Below are 22,330 nucleotides of genomic sequence, written 5' to 3'. Positions count from 1 at the left end.
TTTTCTGATATTTACTTCATCGCAGACGAATTCGATATCTTTTGCTTAAGCTAACTGATCCATACTATTTCCCTGAATAACTAACTAACTAACTAACTAACGAACCGACTGATTGACTGACTGAATGAATGAAATGGATGTCTTATATATTTTAAAATTGTTTCATTATCTTTTGAATAAAGATTATTTTTATAATAGCAAATGCTATCAAATGTTATTTATACATTTCTTTTGAATTAATTTTAAAACATTAATGAGAATTTTTTCTTTTTCGTATAAATAAAAATTAAGAATTAGTCTTTACTTTATTCATTCCTTAACTAACTACTTTTATTGTTTAGCATAGTTCTTAACATCTAAATTAATGAAGCTGGATTTTGTTTTCGTTTTTTTTCGTTTTTTGTTTTTTAATTCACTAATTTATAATTAATTATTACTTAAATATCCTTCCACGGATCTAATTTATTTTCGACCAATACAAGACGAAGATTTTACAGCTACTATCCAAAATAAAGAAAGATATTATCACAAGGTTAAAGATCAATATGTACCTTCGCAAGATATTATTAATATTAAGATAGTTATTAGATAATCGTGATTAAAATATTTACAGCGTACTGCTATAATTAGATTAATTATTAATTAGGAGATGTCTGTGCCCTAAATACTTTAAATAAGCTAAGCTTTCTCATTTTTAAATTTACAACTTATTGTGAACCTATTTCGTTACTTGTTGGTGCGGGTGTTTCACTTCTTTCTTTATTTGTTTGAATATTAAAATTGTTTCTGTTTTCGTTGTTTGGCGGTATCATTTTATTCTTTCAGTGTATTCTTTATTAACTAACAATGTAAGCGAACAGATGCGGAATAATAATTAGAACATTAATTTAGAAAATTATGGATATTTGTTAATGATTAATAAAGTTAATAAAGAAATTTGTTAACATTGTTGTATTATCATGCTATTATCGATCTAATTTGATGATTACTGACTATTTGCCAACCATTTAAATAGTTTTTTTTTTTTTTTTTTTCAATTCTTTATTTTTGTTTACAGGTTGCTTGGTTAACTCAATGTTAATAATACGGAATATTCAATCGTCAGTTGCAGGTTCCAGATTGATGCTATTAGGCTTACGATTAAAAAATAGTGAGACGCCCAGATTATGGGTGATAAATAATAATTTAATTAGTAGCCGTTTAAGTTCAATGGCTAATAATGAATCAAGAGGATTGATGGAACGGTATGAATCATTCTTATCACGGCGATATCCTAAAGTTTATGCTGTTCACAGAATGGTCATCAGTGGTATAAATTTTTTCTCTTCTTTTCTATGGCATTTTTTTTAATTAATGTTGTGAGGGAAAATAAATTACAGTAAATTGTTTTTCTAACAATATTAAATTAGTCTGCTAAAAGGAGGAAAAATAAGTTAGCTTATTGGTACTTTTGCTTTTAACAAAACTACATAATTAATCCTTTATATGGTAATATTTGGATAACGTTTGCAAAACTTTTTCTTTTTTTTTTTTTTTTTTTTTTTTTTTTTTGTAGGTAATTATCACAGTTTGGCTTAGAATTTCATAATCAGAAGTTGAATCTTAGTATTTGTCAGTCATTTAGAAATAAATGCTTACTTTCTCAATAGTTCCTTAATGAAACTTCTTTTTCCCTATATTTTCCTTTTCATAACGTCTTGCAGATTTGCTTTTTCTTTTCTTTTAGGATGTAAATGGTGCTGGTCAGATATAAAGATATATTATCGATTGAAGAAAGATCTAAGAACTAAAACACGACAGATATCGGAGCTTAAACAATCTGAATTGAAAATTCTTCTCCAGGTCCATCATTTTTGCTTGCTTATTAATATGAAATGTGAAAACAAAGACAGCATGTGCAGTGTACTCTTCGCTGTGAAATGAAATTAACTAATTTAACCATGAAAAGTCTGAGATAACCTGTGATAGATATTGTTTGCGTAAGGTGCCACCAGTAGTATATCATAATATCTTCAATGGAGTGAAGTAAAAACATTTCATTTCTTAACGTTAGATGCTCACTAACGAATATTATTAATAGAATTAGAAAATGGATTTACAGTCAAATATATTCTGAATGGAATTCATTTAATTGCATTTCTAAAAAATTCAGTGTCCTTCGGAAATTACGCATATAATCACACTATTAATGCTACTTCAAATACCGGTAGTGGGCGAGAGTCTCTGCGTGATGTTGTGAGTTTGTTGCCTTTTTCTCAATTTTTTGAAATTTTCTTGATTTTAAGGATCATAGCAGGTATTTGCTTTTTTTTTCTTCCTTACGCTGGTGTGTGTGTGTGTGTGTCTTTTATTCTAATTTATGTTTTTATTTGAGTTTTGCTTGGAAATAACAAAATTTTGCCATTTTTACGGCAAATGAACATGCTGCACCGGATTTCGGATTGTTCACATGCTTGGTCTTTTTTTCTATTGTAAATCTGTAAAATGCCGATAGGCCAGCTAAAACTTCTAATTATCATAAGCATTTGAGAGATTGTAAGAGTTATTCTTAGGGTGGAACTGTACATAGTTCTAGGTAAGTTTAATGGAGGTAATTTAGTACTCTATTATTACTATTTATACAAAAATTGTTTCGCAATCCATCCGTTTGTCGGTTTCAATGTACTCATTTTTTACATCATTTAACGATCCTTTCTTTCTTATGCATTGCCCTAATATATGTTCGCTTAACATTACTTCCAATTTTTAGATTGCTTTTAATAATTTTTAGGATCAGATGAAAAAGTTTTGTAATTTCATTCCTTTCAGAAGCTTGAAGATTTCCACAATCTTTGTTTTAGACTAAAGAAGAATTACTGAAATTGGCAGTTATTGTCATCTTTATACCACTGCCACTCACCGTTTATATTTTCGCATTAGCCGTGTAAGCTTTCTTCTTTTCAAATTTAGTTTTGATGTACTTCACTTTCTCATCATATTCGTTCTCACATATGCTTCCTTACCAAATATTTTTTTTATATTTCTATATTTATTCATACTCAGGCAAATATTTACTTGTAAACTTATTATTCATGCTTGATGGATTCGAAATTTTTCGCTAATTTGTAAAGCATAAAATGCATCTCATTGTTGGTAAATGAGCATTAATAAATTGGCGGTGCTTATAGAATTATGTGATGTTTCAAAGTGCATGTTACTGAATTTTCACCTTTTCTATAACGTATAATATTATTTACACACTATTTAATTTTCTCTATTTGTTAATTAATTTAATAGATGCATGAATTATAAGAATTACACTGACTTAGATTTTGGATTTATTTTAGTAAATTTTATTCCAAACTTGTTTTTGATTTGTTTGATTATCTTGTTTATACAGTTGGTTTGTTTGAAGGGTGTTTTTTCCTCGACTTGTCTTAACTCGACATTTTTGGACGATTGATCAGCGAAAAAGATTTTGGTCGATAAGTTTAAAACGTACAGCACAAATGCATTTTGATCCACTACGAAAATATCTTCAAAAATTGGTGTGTTAGTTTGGTTTGTAAAGTTGGTTTCATGATACGAAAAACAAAATTGTAGGAATTATATGTTACTTATGTAGATTACAATTTTTCCAATATTTTGTATGTTTTTAGATCACAGTAATTTTCGTGGCTGAAATTATGTCCTTTGCTTCATTTTCTTATTTACCTAAACTTTTAAATGATGAACTTTTTTTTTTTCGAAATTTCATCCTTATTTACTTCCCTAGAAATACTGCTTTTTTTAACCTTATTGTCTTCTACATAATAGAAAGAAACAATTTTATAGGACGTTAATGTGCAAACACCACTGAAAGAACTCAAGAAACTGGAGTTGCCGGAAATGAATACTTATTCGCTTGGACACTTGGTAATAAGTTTGTAGTGGCAAATGTGAGAAAAAGTTTCTTTTTTTTTCAAGTTGAACTTATTGTATAATTTTTAGTACCACTTATCAAGGCTTCATCGAGTAAGTTTCCTTACTGCCGGTGTTCGCGGACTTCATGATCGGGCAGAAATACTTCGACATTTGGATCGTTTGTTAAAAGAAGATACTGTGATCGATATGATGAATGAGCAGCAGTTACATGAGGTAAGAGAAAGTTTTTGATTTTTTAGGATTTTTTTCAGCTCGAAACTTTTTGTCGTATATGTGTTATCATGGTGCCAATTATTGATTCTTCTGTTAGATCATATTTTAGCAGTTTTATCTACGACGTTTGCAATATGATGGCTTATCAGAAGAAAAGATGAAGTGTTTGCTTAAAAATTGGGTTCAACATTTGACTGGTAAGTTAACTACTATGAATTCAGGAATTTAAAAATGGAAGAGTATTTTTTGTAGTTCTCATATGATTGCAGATCCATGTTTGGAGACGTCTCTTTTCTTGCATGTACCCATCTTTGAAACTGCCTTGAAAAGTGCTGCCGAAGATTTAAAGGCCAATTAGAAATCCTGACAATGAATATCCATTTTTGCGCACAATTCGTTCCAAAGCATGAAGCTCAAGTTTGGATAATCTAAGTTGAATTTGAATTCAGGGAGCAATAAATTTGGCCGATGTCATTCACAGATAAAACTAAACTTTTATTTGTTAGTAGTAGCTATTGAAGAATAATAGAGTTTGAAGTTAAACTTTCTTCCTTACATTTCAAGAACGCTGTGATATCTTTTCTATATTCCGAGAATTACAACATCAGTGAATCCTTATCACCATAATAAAATTACAAAAAAATGTAGAATTAGTTGTACCGGTGATGTAAGTACAACAAAAATTTAATTCGCTTCCTTTATCATCTGGTTGTTGTAATCTCTGTTCTTCGCATAGCACATATTTTACTGATGAATTTGTTGCAAACTACAGATTTTGTTCGATTCTTGAATTTACTTATTATTCATGTTGCGTTCCTTTGAATACAGTATCGCTTGGACATTGAATTTAGGAACACAATTCATAAGTACAATTGAATTTTAGCTACTGGTACTGATTACCACTTATGTAGATACTAAAAGTGTGATGTATCGTTCTTGCAAATGTTTTTTGCTTTGCGTAATTAGAAATTTGCTTAAGAAATTTGAAAAACATAAAACGTGGGAAATGTGCAAAAACAAAATCATTAATAAATCTTAGAAATGTTAGAGTGATGTCAGTCTACAATTTGAACTTCAATATCTGATAGTCGAGTTCTCGTCAGATATCTCAGTCCTCAATTTTATTTGTTACTACGCTATTAAAGTCAGCTAGAAGAGCTCATCATCCCAGTATTATTAATGGTATGGATCTATCCACGTAATATCTGGACACTATTCACCAGGCAACGGTTTTTGATGCAGTTAAATATGGTTCGTAAATGTATCACCTATGGAAGTATGTCTTTTACCGAATTTTCAGGACTGAACTCTTAATTTAATCTTCACATCTACTTAAAATTGCAATGATTCCTTCGAACACTACCATTTTGCATTATTCTGCAACACTTAGCGTTGTGATTCAAACAACAATATATGACAAGCCTTTGATTACCGCTTCTTTTTAGTAGCATATTAAAGTTATATTGAAAAAAAAAACCGATATAATTTATTACACTCCCAAATAATATAGGAAACATTACTTTCGGACAAGGCAATCCAAACTTGATTCTACGGTACATTATGCTGGTCTCCCAACGTTGAAAGAAAAATACCAGTGCAACTTAAATCTCGAACAGGTTAAAAATATTTTTTGTTCAGCAAACCAATTTTTATACATTTGCTGAAATCGCAAACAATAGTTTCATTAAAATTAACAAACAAAAGCCAACGTGAAGAGTAAACATTTTTCGCTTATTTCTCTTTAGTCGGTTTTCCGGTCTTCCTTGTCTTGCGCAGTTTCGCTAACTGCAAACGCACCAACCTATTTCGCAGCTGCTTTGCGCGCATCAGTTTGAACCGATCAAAATCAGTCATCTTTGCTTTCTAAAAAGCAAAAAAAACATTTCACAAAATATCACAGTAAGGTGATATTTCATCGAAATTTCCAACTTATATATATTAATCAACCAACAGGTTGGGATTTTTGCAAATGATCTTATAGGGTAGTTGAAATGATCATGTCATATATTTTTATATAAAATAAACGGCATCATTTCTACTCGTTTCTCCAAAAATAAAATGTCAGACACAAACATTAATCATCTGTTGTATAAAACTGTCACGCTGGAAATCACAGCCAGTCATCAGCAAAATAATAAAAAAAAAAAAAAAAAAAACTTCAGTGAAAAACACTTACAATTTCTTTTTTAGCAAGCTTTTGCGCCCATAAAGTTTCTGCCCATTTCTCGCTGATTTTCGCTTCATCAAATGCCTTTTTGACATTTTTTGTGCGCATCCCATGTCTCAGTGGTATACGAAACTTTGTCAAATGAAGGTCTTTGAAATTACGAACCGAACGCTTAACCCCCGTAGATGGTCCATCAACCAAGGCCTGAGCATTTGTATAACATCAAACATCATAACTTTTTGTACTCTCCTAATAACTTTGATGTGGCTATTATTTTGCTTCATATCTCCTCCAACATTGGTTAAATCCCCCAAACAAAAATTAGGTTTAAAAAATACAGACTTTTGCTACAAAATAATTTCGACACACCACACAGATTAATCATATCAATGACCACACCGATTAATCATATCAATGATTACACCGATTAATCATATCAATGACTAACATGGTAAACACATGCTGCATAACTTAAGAGAATTCATGATAGCCGAATGATATGTCAAACACGGATCTACGACGTGAATTAAGCCTGTTATAGAATAAAAGATTCGGGTAATAAAAAGTAAAAAGAAAACCAACTCTATTCCCATCAACAACATCAACAATAGCCGCCAATTTTCCATCGTCATCACCTTTCGCAACGAACACCACACGGCCTATTTCTACCATTCGTTTGTACACCATCTTTGATTAACCTTGCAAGAAACACTAATTATTATATATAAAAATTGACAATTTGAATATTTTCCCTAATATATTCATATGATCTGTATAAAGATAATGACCGCTCTCTCAAAAACCCTACTGAATTATAGCTGCGAACCTCCATCCCGTCCTATATAACCCCAACCTCCCTACCCGCTGCATTCTCTCTAATAAACCAAATAATCTCTAGGCGACTCGGACTGCACGCTATGTGAAAAAATTAAAATCTCGAGCACCCTATTTGCTTGACAGTACTCATCTGCCGTAGGTGATTGAGAAGACAGTTTAAAATCATATTCCAATTATGTACCATAGGTCAAGCAGGTCAAAAAAGTCGCACCTATTGAAATCTTAAGCCATGTAAAGTTATTGCTTTATGTGGAATACCATTAAAATTAAAGTGTGAGGTGGAGAGTTTGATGTAAGAGAAAGAGTTAGTGATATGCCATACTTCATAAATGTCATATTATATCGCTTAAATTATTTTTTAAACTAATGCAGTTGTCCAGAAAGGGAAATGTAAATGACGTCAAACCGGAGACAATGTTGTCTTACATTTCAAAGATCGAATATGTCGTATTATTGTCAATCACATATTATATATTAAAACCAAAGTCAAGTTGTGTTTAAAAAAAAAAATCAAGGAGTTAGAATACATTAAATGACCCATTACACACCAAGAAGTATCACAATGGATGAAAGCAAACTGTTAGAAGTCAAACGATTGTTTCAAGAAAATTTATTCACAATAGTTTCAAAAAAAAAAAGACAAAATATTTATAGCATTAGGAGAGGAAAAAAATGGAAAGATATAAATATAAAACCAAACACAACCACATAGATTACAATTTACAAGGATTTATTACATGAATTATCGTACAATCTTTAACTAGTAAATATTAAATTTACCTAGAACTACAACACTCGATCATTGAGGAAATTCACCGATATGAAATTGATAAGGTGATTTATTTCAACTCATTTCCAATTAGATCCCATTATTCTTTGCTCTACTTAATTCACTAAACTACTTTAAATTATATTGGTATATCTTAGAAATTATCATAGTCCAAATTTTGGAGATACATTATGAGTTATGTAGTTTCGAACTTGATTTTCAATTCGAAGCTTCACTTGGGAGCACTTTAATTTTGACTGATCATCTATAAAGAGGCCTTATAATATATTGAGAACCATCCAGACTATATGAAAAGAAAGAAAAAAATTCAATTTTTCGAGCAATTTCATTTCCTCTTTGAATGACAGAATACAACTTTGCTAAGATCTGCTGCCTGAGATGAAATTGATGCTTGATATGATCTAATCTTTAGAAAATAATTTATATTGGAAATAGCGAAATAAACACTACTAAATACAAAGGAAACCGATTTCTGATATGAGAAACATCACAGCGCTAGCGGTAACTATTAAATAAAGTGAAATAAATTCTAAATGTGAGAATGTATTATGAACAGATTGCTGTAAGGAATTTCCACAAAATTCTTGAAAAAAGTAAATTACCAAAATTAAATACTTGAAAAGAAAGTAATACAGAGACAACCGAATACATGAAATTATTCACTTATGTCTTGTAACACTTAAGTCTACATGAAATTGTGTGCAAAGTGTAAAATTAATGTGAAGATTACGGGAACGTTATAAGCTGAAACACTGGCAGCACTATATGTTCCGAAAGAGTAAAAGCTAATTACGAATAAAGCAAGAAAAAAGAAACCCTGTAACTGGAAACAGATACTAAAAATATCAAACTGAATACAGAAATGCATGAAAAGAAATATTTCATAAAAAAGAAATATTGAATGAAATTACAAAATGACTAGTTTCGAACAATGATTAACACTGAATTTCAAGAAGCTCTAGCCTGAAATATCTAGAAATTATACCATTTCTTCTTTTCATACTTTTCCACTAGCTTTCCTGTTCGTTGCGAAAGAGTCATTGCATTTTCTTTAAGTCGTTCCGTTGCATCTACAGTTACGTTCAGCTTTTCCGCACGTTCATGTAAGGCCTGAAAATTTTGGGAAATTGCAAGCATGCAATCAACCCATCCCATAAAAAGGAAGAGTGAAAAACGAAAAACTCTAAAAAATGCTCAAGATGGAAGCATTTAAACTGCTTCCTTTAATTTTTGCATAAAGATGATTGCAAACAACCGATCTATACTAGATATCTTCGTTTTGGTAAAAGCTATGACATCTAGAACCTATATCTTACTGAAAATTGATATTATTATCAACACCATTAGGAAATTGTCTCGTGTGGGAGACATCCCTACTTCATCCGGAAAATGATGAAACATGGAAGAAGATGTGCCTTAATACGTTTTTAATTCCAGAAGTCTTTTGCAAAAACGCATAATGCTTCTAAAACTTACCATTCAAGATCATTAAACAAAACACAAAAACAGCTTATTTTTTTGAACATTTCAGCGATAATTTCTTTATGATAAATACTTACTTGTAAAGCCATATTTGCAGCTTGACCCGCCGATGCTCCTCGTGCTGTAGCTTGTTCCATACTTGATGGACCAGGTATTGTTTTTGCAATAGAACGCATACTACTGCCGGGCACAGAGTTGGAATTTTTGTCAAGAACTGAAATTTTTTGAATTTTCAAAACATCCAAAAAATATGAAATGAGTAGAAAAATTAAGCAAATCAGAAAACATAGTACGAAATCAATTAAGAAATAATAAAGAAAGACAGTGAAAAACTGGAAATTACATATAGAATCCAAATCGAAGCTGTCTTTTTGACTGGCAAATAAGGTTGACATTCCTTTCAAAAATGAACTTTTTGGTGGCTCAGGCATATCAACAGGCACGAACAACTCGCCAGCTGATTCCTGCACTTGGCTTGCTAATTCCGAGCAAATAGTGAATTTTTGGATCTGAAATATTTGAAATGCAACACTATATGGATTCTATATAAGCAAATTTTGATTATAAAAAGACACAAAACGCTAACGCTCTACAAAAAAATATGTATATATAACGCATCTTAAATTTAGTCAACCTGTGAGCATGTACGCATAAACGATCACGGACGTTTTCGTCCTGGACCACTCATTTTAGCTCCTACCTTCTCTTTTCTTTCTCTCTCTCATTTTTATACTTCAGCTCAATTAAGTAATAGGACAATTTTCCTCAAAATAAAGAAAAAGAATGAGAGGAGAGATAAAGCGCTTGTCTTCGCTAATAATACTCCATTTTACACTTACTGACTATTGACAATAACTAATCAACAAGTAGCACTAATTATTTCAACTGATTTCTTACCTCTGATGGCGTTATGGTATACATACCCAACCCATGTTCAGCAAAGGACGTCTTGAAACAAATACTGAAACAGGACCAGATCTGCGAAAACATTCAAAAATAATTTTTTTCATAACTGTTTTTATTAAAATGTAAAACGATGACAACTCACAAAGAGTGAAATTTGCATAATTTCAAGTAGCTTGGCAAAAAAAAAAAAAAAAAAAGAAGTTCTGCTTCTCTTTCTCGGAATAAATAGCAAAGTTGCAGAAAACGAATGTGATTTTGATTTTCTGTCTTTCATGTTCCTGATCTTGGTCCCTTTTCCTTTACATAATTTGAAATTACTGATTTTGTAAAAAAACAATAGCCATTAGCAAAAAGGAAAATTGACAAAAGAAAAATTTACGGGTCATCGTAATCAACAGAATGTCGGAAGAGATTTGAGCAAAGAAGAAGCCTCAAACTCGGAAGACTTAATATAACAATTTGCCCCGCACCATTCAATAACATTAGCACGGGATAACCATGAACGTGTGTTGCTCGTGCCTGAAATATTACTGATGGAACATTGTGGATATTTCTCACAAATGTTAAATATAGAAATGTTTAATTATTTCGCACTGCATAAGTCTGTGATAGGGTATAAACTTCTGCATAATGACTGCACTATTGCATTGTTCTAGTCTGACCACTTGATTTGTTAATTTTTTCCTTTATATTTTTTGTTTTTTATTGCCGTTTTTTTTTTTTCGTTATTTAATAAATTATATTTTTTGTTGGTTTCACATGATTAATAAGTCGATTTTGGTTTGCAGAGACCTTGAGGAAATATTTCCGTTATGCGTTGGTTATGCGTTGACACTAAGCATCGTTCATATTCCCCAATAGATAATCTTGTAAGCAAGGGTTTAATGATAAGAGAGCTCTAGAGACTCCGATATTTTTAAGTGTGCATTAGAAAATTAACCTTAACGAATGGGAATTCCGGACGGTATAAAAACAAAGAATTGAAATTTGGCAATGCAACGGTATGTACTTCATCTTCAGAAACCAAAACAGCAAACTGAAATAATTAAAATTAGAATGAAAGCAATTTACAAGTAAAATGACGAAAATACCAAAAAGAAAAACACCAAAAAAATGAAATATTTTTGTAAATGAAATATTTAATAACTGAACTACAAATTCATGAGTACCAAGACCAAATAATTCTCGGATCATCATTTACCTGTAGAAAGTCATCCTCTCGGGAGTATTCTGTCGCGTTTGAACAAGTTGGTGAAAGACTCAGTTTTGTAAGAACTTTATTCGGAAAGTTATTTTCTTCTGAATGATTCCGATCATCTTCCTGAAACAAAACTCTAATTTTTTTTGTTTGTTGGCAATGCATATTTTACAGTTCTAACAATGAATAAATGAATGACATAAAATCCTCCTCCCAACTCCACTTTGTCAGATTATGAAACGATTATGAAGTCACTACTCACAGGATTTTTGGAAAAAATAGTTTACAACAAAAATTCTGGAAATATTTACGGCTTAAGAATCATGCATTATATACATTTGAAACTGACTTTGGGTTTCGCAATCACCTTTTCATGATAACTTTCTGCTGCTCCCTCTAATAAACAAAAATTTCGATCCATTAGCGTTGTATACAGCATACGTCCTCGCGTCTGAACTATTGAACCTAACAAAAATAACCCAGAAGTTTAATGTAAAACAGCTTTATTTACAAGCGCAAGCATATTGCTACAATATTGAACCGATCAAATAAAATTTATTTCCAGTACTACGAAAGAATATTGAAAGAACAAACCGCTATGAGCCACGGAGACTGTTGAGTTTTGACGATCAGTCGGAAGTAACAAATGATAGATAATACATGTGCTCGCAGAAGTACCAACCCAAAGGCACAAATGTGCTCGAGGATCTAAAGCTCTTAAAAGAATTGTACTTTTGAAATTTTTCAAAATTCAAAACACCAGGTACACGAAACACTTTAATAGCTGATGCAGATTTTCCTAAGTACGCTTACTTCATTGAAAACAAAACCCGAACAGTTTCAAACTTTTACGAGATAGAAATTGATCTACTAATGACAGCAATTAAAAGTAGTGTCAATAACCATTAATTAATTTTTAAATATGCTAAAGGATATAACATCTAATTCAATAGTATCAGCCTAAAGACTAACCTCTTTTTTTGACAAATGACTGAATAAATGTAAGCGATGTCACACTTTCCGAAAAAAACATCTTGTTAGTGCTTGATGGACTCTCATCTACTGAAGTTCTCTTCGTTATTGTTGAATCTGAAATCTGTTAAAATTCATTCACAAATACGAATCTTTACAATAAAAATTCCATCTTTCAATTCAATTTCAAGCAAATTTTTGTTACCAGCTTGACTTAACTTCATACGTCACAATGGAACCAAGAATAAAAACAAGATTACTCCATACGGAAACATTCATGTATATAAATTTCCTACAGCATTGAAAAATGAAAAAACAAAAACGAAAAGAATAATAATAATGAGAAGTAGTATACAACAATTATCACAGTTCGACTTCTATTTGTGCATCCTTGCTCAATGTCTCAGCTGCTCAGGTAATTCTTATCAAAACATGTATTGAAAATCCTCAAATTTGAAAGAAGACTTAGAAAGTCTCCGAAAGAAAGCTGGGGATATAAGAAGGATTAAATTTAAATAAACATAAACCATACAAAAACATTAGATTCCCAAAGCCCACTTCTCTATTTTCACAACCTTCTTCCAACTACATTCATTTGTATTACTACTATTTGCATTAACTTCCCAATATTCAATCTTACAGTTAAGACATATTTTAAACTAATATTTGATCTCATACAAAAAAAGACATATTAATAAACTGAATTACAGGAATGAAACAAAAAGACTGTCTACAATCAAATTATAATAAATCAGTTTTCAGTAATTACCACTCAATCTAAAACCAATTTTTTTGTCGATTCATTGCAACATATTCAATATTTATGTGAACATTTTTAAATTCCTTTAAAAGAATTCTGCAACAAAAATAATGAATAAAGAATAACCTACTCAAAAAAAGTTTAGAATTATTTAAGCAAAAGTGTTCAAGATTTTTAGAAACACATTTGAAATTTCTAAAATATTGGCTTATTTGAAATCCTAAAACGTTTTTATAAATCAATGATTAGGCAATGTAAAGAATAATATACAGTACAAGAAATTGTTGGATCAGATGTATTACCCCTTTAAACAACTAATCTTTAAAACAATAACTTGTGATGAGAAACTCATATAAATGTTTAGTTCCATCATCTGTAATAACTCAATTTAATATTAAATACAGTGTTAGTTCTTTCTGTAATAAAAATGCTATAGGCCAGTTTCAAGCACTTCGACGACCCTAATTCTTTACAATTTTGTGTAGTATCTTCATATGATTATTTCAGAAGCTTCAACAAATCTATGTTGCAAAAAAAAGGAGGCAAAGCAGAAAAAAGATTAACGTGAAGAGACTTTAATCTTCTGATTTTATTTTCGTTGATTCAAAAAAAAATGTGAGAATTATACAAAATGAAAGAGATGTCAGAAAACAAAAACAAGTACCATTAATTTCACAGCCTGAATCAATAATAGATTGTGATTTTAACAATTGCGGCCGCCTATCCGAACGTAGACGTGAATTTTCCGCATTACCACGTAACATCGATTTGCTATTGACAATAATTGGTGGCGAATCCATACTACGCCTCGTATCCATTCCATACTGAAGCTACCATATCAACCAATTTAAAAATTTTTTTCAGCCAAAGTTTCACAGGTTTTCAAATTTTAGTTTACAAAAAAAAGTTCATCTTAAGAACTAATGAAAATATTAAGTTTAGTTTGGCTTCGTAAGAAATGTTTGCAGATATATACTATTCGAAATTTATTATTACTAGTACAGTTAATCTACCAGTTACTACTATATAGTTGTAAGAATAATCAATATTACATATACTACAGTAGGAAAACAAAACAAAAAAAAAAAAACACAATGGTTCAAGGAAAACATTGGTTAAACAAATAAACTGACAAACATAGGAGAACGGAGTAGTACATAAGCAGAAAGATAACACAACTCAGAATTGTTATTCGTTCTCATTTGAGAATATTCCATCAATTTGAAAAATGTCGAATAACTTGGTAACTTGGTCCTAACTAACCTGGTCTTTCTGTTAAGTACTAGCAGTGTAAAATATTATTGCTTTATTTAAGCAAATTAACTTGATAAAATATGCATAGCAAAACAATGCAAGCTTTCGTGAGATACACACTTGACTCATTTCTTTATATACATTGTAATGGAATCGAAGCATAATGAACTCGGACGCTTACTGACTTAGGGATGAGTGCGAGTGCAGCAAATGAAAATGCAGTTTTTGAACTCACCAGTATACTCCGTTTGAAATTTTGTATTTGAAAAAAAAAAACACTCACTCTGTTAAAACTTTGTGTTCAAAGCATTAAAATGAAAAGCGAAAAATAGGGTATGCATGCTGATTTCTTACCTAATGTTATTTTCGAACCCGACATTGATTTGAACTGTTCATCAGAGGCTGTTGACGTGTGTATCGTTGATGATCGAATAAAAGTTTTTCTTCTGACACGAAGTTTGTCTATCAAACAGTTTACATCAACCTCCCGAACTCCTTCCGAATCTTCCGCTCTTAAGATTTCATTGCTTCGCACAGATGTACTTTCCAATTGAAAACGTTTTTTGTGATCTAAATTGTGCGGCGAGGTATGTTTGCATGTAAATGTTTCCTTGTTTTCTGTTGTTATTGTTTCCATTGTTTTCATTTTTTCATTTCCATCTGCTGTCCGACTAAGAAATGTTTTGCCTAACGTCATATGTTTGAAAAGCTTTCGACGATGCGACAATTTATTGGAAGGTCGCAATTGTATCGGCGATGTAGTTTTAGCTCCTTTTGGCGTAGCACATTTAGCTGAAATATCTCCTGAATATATGGTATCCATTTCCAAAGATACATTTGTTGTGGAAGTTTCTTGTTGCTGCGATGATATGACAAATGGCTGAAAATACGTGATCAAACGTGACAAAAAAGGCATGCAAACACAAAAAAACTCCATAACAAGTGTATTTTGAACATATTTAAGCGAAAACACAGAAAAAAAAATGGCCTGATATTTTCTAAATACTATATATATCTCAGAAGTGACACAGCTCTTAGCTTTCTGCTGGGAGTTATGATGCACATTTTTAGCATATTAAATATATATATATATATATATATATTGCATTAATTATTAACATCTTAATATATTAATATACTAGCTCATCTATTCATACTAACTACGAAACAACTTACATCATGGTCGGTATATAAGCTAACTTACTTGCTATCAGGCCATCTATTTACTTTAGATATTTTTACATATAAGTTCAAATACACTAAATTGAATATCAAAAGAATGCTGCAGTAATGTGCAAGCAAATGAGAAATGCGGAACATGAACAAGGACAACAAAAAACAAGAACAAATACTATAGCAATAAACAGTACTTATGAATCAATAAACTAATCAAAGAAGGAGGAAAAGGAAAAAAAATTGCAACACTTTAATTACTTATTTGCTATTTGCCTTTTTGTACTTCCTAATTTCATTCATAAAGAATTATATTTTGAATTAAAAATATCTTCACAACTGCTAATAAACTAACTCAAACTCATCAGCCCAATCCTTGATATTTAATTAAGTGTCAATATGTTATTTTATGATTTATTAAATGAATTTATGCCCTATTTTGACTTATGTTCTTATTTCCAAGTTTCACAAAAGTTATTCTTCTAACCAGGAACTTCAAACCAGAACTCCAAAAATATCGAAATACAAACATCATATTGGCTTGAATTGCTGTTTTGACTAAGCAATATTGGTGTTGAATGCTGCTGCATGTATAGATCAGCGAGTGACCACGAACATATTATGATATACTGCACCAAATCAATCAGAGTTAAACTTGATGATGTGCCTGAAATATTGAGATTGATGAATGCTTTGTATATGGATGAAATATTTCTGAACAAGAGGTTTCAAAACAATCAACATATCTTGAATACAAATTAAATTATTTTTGAACTCTATCCACCAACTTGACATATAGCAAGCTATTTTCCTCACAAGCTGGAAAACAATACTTTTGATGACAAAAATAAAGAATGAACTGCTTCGAATTTTTAACAGGATTAGTTTGTTAAATTATTCAAATTTTAAAAACTTACTATAGCAATAAAATAATTCAGTTCAGTATGTCTTTAGAATTGCGCTATATGTTTAACATATAGTTATGTTTATTTTTGGGTTTACCCAGCAAACAAATCTTCTGATTTTTACACAGGAAGAGAGAAAATTCAAGCAACTATTCCCAGTGGAGCTCAAAAAATACATTAGAAAAGGCAGGAATTTAATTACACAATTTCTAAAGACTTCCATAAACCGTCCACGTAATAAAAAGAATTCTACATGTAGTGGAATCCTTTTTTTTATAAAAACAGAAATAAAAATCCAAACCAAGTGCAATAATGCCGTATGCTGAATTGAGAGCAACTGCTGTAATTGTCTCCGGTTGTGACGCATTCCTCCACGGAACCATGCATACCAAATCTGGCTAAAACTTATATTTTATTAAAAGTTCAATGATACAAGGCAACCCTAAAAATATATATACATATATATATATATATATATATATATATATATCCATAATTACCTGATACCCTGCAAGTCTTCTGAGCACTCCACCTTTCACTTTCAATGGAAAATAACCATCATTTGTGCTACCTTCACTGGTATCTGTACTATTTGATTCCACTGAGATTGCCGTTCCCTGCCTTCTTAATTCTCTCTTTGGAGATGTTTTATTCGATTCCACATTACCCGATAAAAAAGAAAATGTAGATGGAATATTAATTACCTGAAAGAGTATGGAAATAAATTTATCAGAAACATTAAGGGTTTAATTTCATAAATAGCCAGAAAGAACTATAGAAGCTCTACATCATAACAAATCAAACTGGAAAATATATTTTCATCTTATAATATAACTCATTCAAGTTTTAAAAATCCTGATGCCTTACAGTAATTTCATGAGCGTTCTCAGTTTTTACAAAACGAAATAGTGTCAACTGTCCACTTTGTGCGGCAACTAGCAGCAATCGTGAATCCAAACATAATTCAATCATCGTAACAGCATGTGATGCTTCATGAGATTCCAATCCATCATTTCGTTCGAAATGTCGCCCACTTTTTAATTTGTACAAGATTTGAAGATGCTCACCCGATGCTTGCCAGAATTTTATAGATCCGTCTTCATGGCTATAACAAGTGGAAACACAAATGAATTATACCTACCATCAACAGTTCTGCATAACAAAAGATTTTTTTCCTGAGTGAAATAATTTAATTACTAAATTCCGAGATAAAACATAATATGTTACACATTCCATTCATCAAATTCAAACAGAACTACACCATGCCTGCCACACGTTAAAAATCTGCTACTGTAATTAGGATTACTGAAACCGCAACAACGATTTCTTTTCTCCAATCATTTGCATAAACACATCTGAACAATTACCCCGTAAGTAATAATTCTTGATGACCCATTGCACAATCTCGTCCACTTCCACCTGTGATCGGCCATGGCTGAAAAATCCAATTTCGCAACTTCAAATTTAAGAAAAGCTAAGGCATAAAAACTTGAGTTCGGAAAAAAATGAATAAACCTTATCACTAAATCCTTGACGCCGCTGTTTCGAACCAACAAGTGCTAGGGCACCAAGTAAATCAAGAGGACAATTGGAAAAATAACATATACATCGTACCCGTGATTCATGAATATCCATAGGAGTAACATTTTCATGGCAAGGATAGCTAAAATTAACTGCTTGTAACAATAACCAAATTTAAGAATAGCAATAACATGTCACCTTCCTGAGTTGAAAAATTTAAACGTTACAAAGGATTCCGTTATGAAGGAATTTTGATCTACCATATGAACCTCATACTTATAACTGGAGACATTTTATTTTAAGCGTTTTAGATTTGCGTCTTGATACTTAAACTTCAAGATTTTAAGGAGAAAAAAAAATCTATAATAGACTAAAGTTAACATTTTAAAACTTAACATTTTACCCTAAAATCATTTTATAAATCAAATGAATAAAATCACCCTGGAATAGTTAGATCGATAACAAGCAAATCATTCTTCATTAGTACTGCAACACTAGAAGGTTGCTGTGATACACTGCTATAAGGTGAAGAATTCAGAGGTGTAAAGGTTATCAAAGGATGGTCTAATTCCAAAACTGTAATCGATTTTGATGCTCTCATTATGGTTAAAGAGGAAAATACGCCATCTTCCTGTGACATGCCTAAAAATTTTGAATTCTTAATTAGCTGAATGAAAGTTTTGAATAAGTTTTGTAAAAGATAATAAGAAATCAATGTTTTTCATTAAAATACTAACCACCACCAAAAATAATTAACTGTTCTCCATCTGCTGAATGCCTCCAATCAACCTGAAATTTGTAAATAGGTTAAGTCATTGCAAAATATATATAAAGAAATAATCATACAAATTCACGTGAAGAAAGACCTGATTAATAGAATTACACTTCTGTCCATGAGGTTGCAATTTTTGTATATATTCTCCGGGCTTTCGAATATTCCAAACCAACAAGCATCCATCAGCTGTACCACACATAAACTGTCGGCCATCATGATGCCATGCAAAACAACGAGCTGGATGATCAGATATGAATCTCTCCACCTAGAAGAGACGTTAGTGATCAAAAATGATTTTCTTCTAATATTGATCAAAAATATGGATAGTTCAATAAAAATTAATTTTCAAAGCAGTCGATTACTTCTTTCGTTTGAAGGTTCCATAATACAATACTCCCTTTTTCATATAGAATCAATAATTTAGAAAGTTCGGTGGGGCAGGTAGAAATAGCTTTTACACCACCAGGATGAGTACGAACACCTCTGAAATATGACAGAACGAAGTACATAGTCATTCAAGTGGAAGTAAAACTTTCAAATCAATGGAAAGTATATCATCCATTTCCTCAGATGATTAACTCAAAGCATGCATTCTAGTAATTGAATGTACTGAGAGCTACAAATAGGAATAATGAATATTTCATTAACTAAAATTTCACAAGTAATACAATAACATGAACTTATTCTGAAAGATCGTCGCTATAGGAAATATTTTTCACTACTGCAAGTTCCTTTTCTTGAAAAACAAAAAAAAAAAAATCTACATGAATGTATGCGAGATGCTTGCTAAGTCTATAGTAAGGAAAGAGAATCAATTTAAAGGACATATAAAAGATTGATGGTTACGCATGATGAGGATTATGATCAAAACATTTATTAAAAATAAAACTTCAACAGCACTTTATGATACTGTAGGATAGAAATATTGGTACCTGCTTGATTTCGAAGTATCATGATGTTCTTATGTAGAAAAAAAAAAAAAATGCTGATAAGCAGAGTCATTTAATATTTAACCAAAATCGGTGTTTTAATCAGAAGTTGTTTTATTCTCTACTGCTTATTTTAAAATTCAACAAAAATTTCCAACAAATTTAACAATGTATAAAGATTCTTAAACCTGTTTTGCAAAAGCGAAATAAAAAGAAATAAGAAAAAAAAGATAAACTTACAAATCAATGGCCTTGTTCCAGTTGATAGCGTAACTAGATAAGGTAAATGTGGCTATTTTAACAAAATATACATTACCACGTTCGGTCCCCAAATAAAGCCATTTACTTTGGAAAGAGTGGCTGATACAGGTAATTTGCTCCTTCGTTAACTGTATACTGTGCAATATCACTGGTACCTGAATAAGTCACTGATAAAAAAATGTCATATCAGACTCAAAATCATTCTTCATTGAATTGAAATTTGCTACAAGTTATTGGATTTTAAAATAGAAAACACGATTATCAAATATACAACAAAGAAAAGTTTTTCCAATTTTATATTTTGATAAAAGCTTCCAACTATTCTAAATTTTTTGTTAATGTTTCAGCGAATCCCTATAAAATAAATACATCAATATTTTTTGGAATTAATGCCTTCGTTACCTTTTGCCGAAAGTTCCACAAATGTATCAGGTCATCACGGCATGCAGTAACTAGTGCTCCCTAAAAACAAAGACTGCTTTTTCATTCATCGTTGAATCTTCTTTTTGCTATTACTTTAAATCCCTTTTTTTCGCTTTCACTTTGTTTCAATTCCCACTTTCATATGCTGCTTATTTACATTTATTGACATATCGTTATTCTTTACATTATTAAAAGAAATAAGAAATTGTGCGTTTTACATCTCAAATTATAACAGTGTTAGTTAAACAAGCTTAGGTCTTTCAAATTAATATTCGCTTAATTATTCCTTTCGTATTATTAATTTAAAACAAATATTTGAGAAAAAAAAAAGTTTTTAATAAGAGTTAAATGTAAAACCCAACAAGAAAGGATAATAATCCTGAAAATCTACCACCTATATGAGATCAGCAGGAAAAAAAAATCCAAACAGTCCAAATAGTTTAGATTTTTTTTTCATTAAAGTGACTTGAATTTGATAAAAAGCTTCTAATAATTCCATATTTTGATCATCAAAGATTTAAAATTCAGAAAGATGACAGAAAAAATAACAAAACATACTTCATTGGTCAAGAATTGTATATGAAGTACAGCAGCGTCTGATTCATGCTTCAAACAATAATCCACTCCAACATCTCCGATAACTCTGATTATTCCATGGCCAGTGCCTATGGCTAGCAATCGTTGTACGACATCATAAGCCATACATCGTGGGTCGTCTGGAAATCCATGCCTTACGATCTGAAAATATCCCAATAGATCTAAATTTTTGAACATAGTATTCCAAAAAGCTCAAAGTAATATCTCAATCACTAATTTTCATTTTTTTTCTCGTTTCTTTATCAATTTAAATTTCACACTTTTGAAAATTTAATCTTACAATAGTAATGATGCCAAAAAATGCTTTCAATAATTATCATTTTGATTTCGAAAGTTTGTTGGATCATCTGTATTACTAGAAATGATTGGACAGTAATTAGTTGCTTTTTTTAATCGTTTTTTACTTCGATGATTCTAAAACATCAATTTAAAACAAAAAATAATTTTGCAAAACTAATCCTATATATACCAAAATCGTTTGAAAATATTTTAACATTGTAAATTCTTTAGTCTTTGAAAAAAGTTACATTTATTACAAAAAAAGAAAATTGATAAATTTGTTGATTAATTTCTATTCATACTTTAAAATATGGATGATTCCAGTATATTCCCAACCAAAGTCATCAATCCTTAATGAATACTCAAATAAATAACAGCATCATTTAGTTGCGCTTTCTTTTCTCTTTCTCTTTCCAATAATATATAAAGAATTAAAATGCTATTTTTTCTTTGATGATACCCAAACAAATACCGCTCTCTCCTCTAGGGATATTTCAATAAATACAGAAAGATTTATTACATATCACTTACTCCTGTCAAACAAACATCTTCAGCAGTTATCTTCTCTTCTAGTTCCATTTCCGATTTATGTTGACTCCTGAAACCATCCAGCGCTGATGCTAAACGTTTTTTGGCACGATCCATTGATTCTTCACCGTTTATCTTTCCGCTTAATTTTTTCCGTTTTTTGTAATACTGTTGCTATTCCAACAATTTGTTTATTGTTACAGCAAAAATATGATTAAATAGTAATAATTTGAAGCAGAATGCAACAGAAAATATCAGAATTCGTTCTAGTTGCTGATGCTGTTTCATCGGTATTGTCTAATTAATGATTCTTAGTTTATAAACAAATATAAATGCAATTAATAATCATAAAGTTTCTTCATTTGGATTAAATCTGAAAAGAAAAAAATAGAAATTTGCACTTGAAATGGTAATGAATCTAACGATTAAATAAATCATATATACATGCAATACACAA

General features: G+C 30.8%; 3 protein-coding genes across 7 annotated transcripts; 1 reads left to right on the top strand and 2 right to left on the bottom strand.

The window, feature by feature from the left end:
- Nucleotides 1–1,074: 1,074 nt before the first annotated feature.
- Nucleotides 1,075–4,474, top strand: Bm3711 (the record flags this gene model as incomplete). Of its 2 annotated transcripts, none has more annotated exons than XM_001893337.2 (8): nucleotides 1,075–1,309; nucleotides 1,727–1,842; nucleotides 2,841–2,923; nucleotides 3,395–3,527; nucleotides 3,814–3,894; nucleotides 3,970–4,116; nucleotides 4,226–4,313; nucleotides 4,386–4,474. In XM_001893337.2, 8 exons carry the CDS (start codon nucleotides 1,075–1,077, stop codon nucleotides 4,472–4,474), a joined length of 972 nt encoding a protein of 323 aa, XP_001893372.1. The 2 variants fall into 2 exon arrangements, with proteins under 2 accessions (XP_001893372.1, XP_042935940.1); XM_043080006.1 differs by lacking the exon at nucleotides 2,841–2,923 and adding an exon at nucleotides 2,153–2,235.
- A 1,373-nt stretch (nucleotides 4,475–5,847) lies between these two features.
- Nucleotides 5,848–6,970, bottom strand: Bma-rpl-14 (60S ribosomal protein L14, putative; the record flags this gene model as incomplete). The annotated part of the gene is made up of 3 exons (XM_001893336.2): nucleotides 5,848–5,979; nucleotides 6,293–6,487; nucleotides 6,866–6,970. 3 exons carry the CDS (start codon nucleotides 6,968–6,970, stop codon nucleotides 5,848–5,850), a joined length of 432 nt encoding a protein of 143 aa, XP_001893371.2.
- A 1,912-nt stretch (nucleotides 6,971–8,882) lies between these two features.
- Bma-tom-1 lies at nucleotides 8,883–21,990 on the bottom strand (the record flags this gene model as incomplete). Of its 4 annotated transcripts, none has more annotated exons than XM_043080004.1 (25): nucleotides 8,883–9,020; nucleotides 9,470–9,606; nucleotides 9,736–9,901; nucleotides 10,290–10,353; nucleotides 10,678–10,817; nucleotides 11,239–11,334; nucleotides 11,500–11,619; nucleotides 11,846–11,961; nucleotides 12,091–12,204; nucleotides 12,469–12,585; nucleotides 14,837–15,362; nucleotides 16,186–16,322; nucleotides 16,862–16,958; nucleotides 17,061–17,264; nucleotides 17,428–17,665; nucleotides 17,928–17,995; nucleotides 18,076–18,223; nucleotides 18,522–18,723; nucleotides 18,819–18,870; nucleotides 18,948–19,121; nucleotides 19,219–19,339; nucleotides 20,026–20,201; nucleotides 20,449–20,508; nucleotides 21,028–21,207; nucleotides 21,877–21,990. In XM_043080004.1, 25 exons carry the CDS (start codon nucleotides 21,988–21,990, stop codon nucleotides 8,883–8,885), a joined length of 3,705 nt encoding a protein of 1,234 aa, XP_042935938.1. The 4 variants fall into 4 exon arrangements, with proteins under 4 accessions (XP_042935938.1, XP_001893368.2, XP_042935939.1 ...); XM_001893333.2 differs by having other exon boundaries at nucleotides 11,864–11,961; XM_043080005.1 differs by lacking the exon at nucleotides 14,837–15,362 and adding an exon at nucleotides 13,893–14,052.
- Between the last annotated feature and the right edge of the window lie 340 nt (nucleotides 21,991–22,330).

Source organism: Brugia malayi (genome assembly GCF_000002995.4).
Source record: "Brugia malayi strain FR3 genome assembly, contig: Bm_v4_Chr3_scaffold_001, whole genome shotgun sequence".
Lineage (NCBI taxonomy): Eukaryota > Metazoa > Nematoda > Chromadorea > Rhabditida > Onchocercidae > Brugia > Brugia malayi.
The sequence above is the reverse complement of the archived record's forward strand: the minus strand, read 5'-3'. Positions and strand labels throughout refer to the sequence as shown.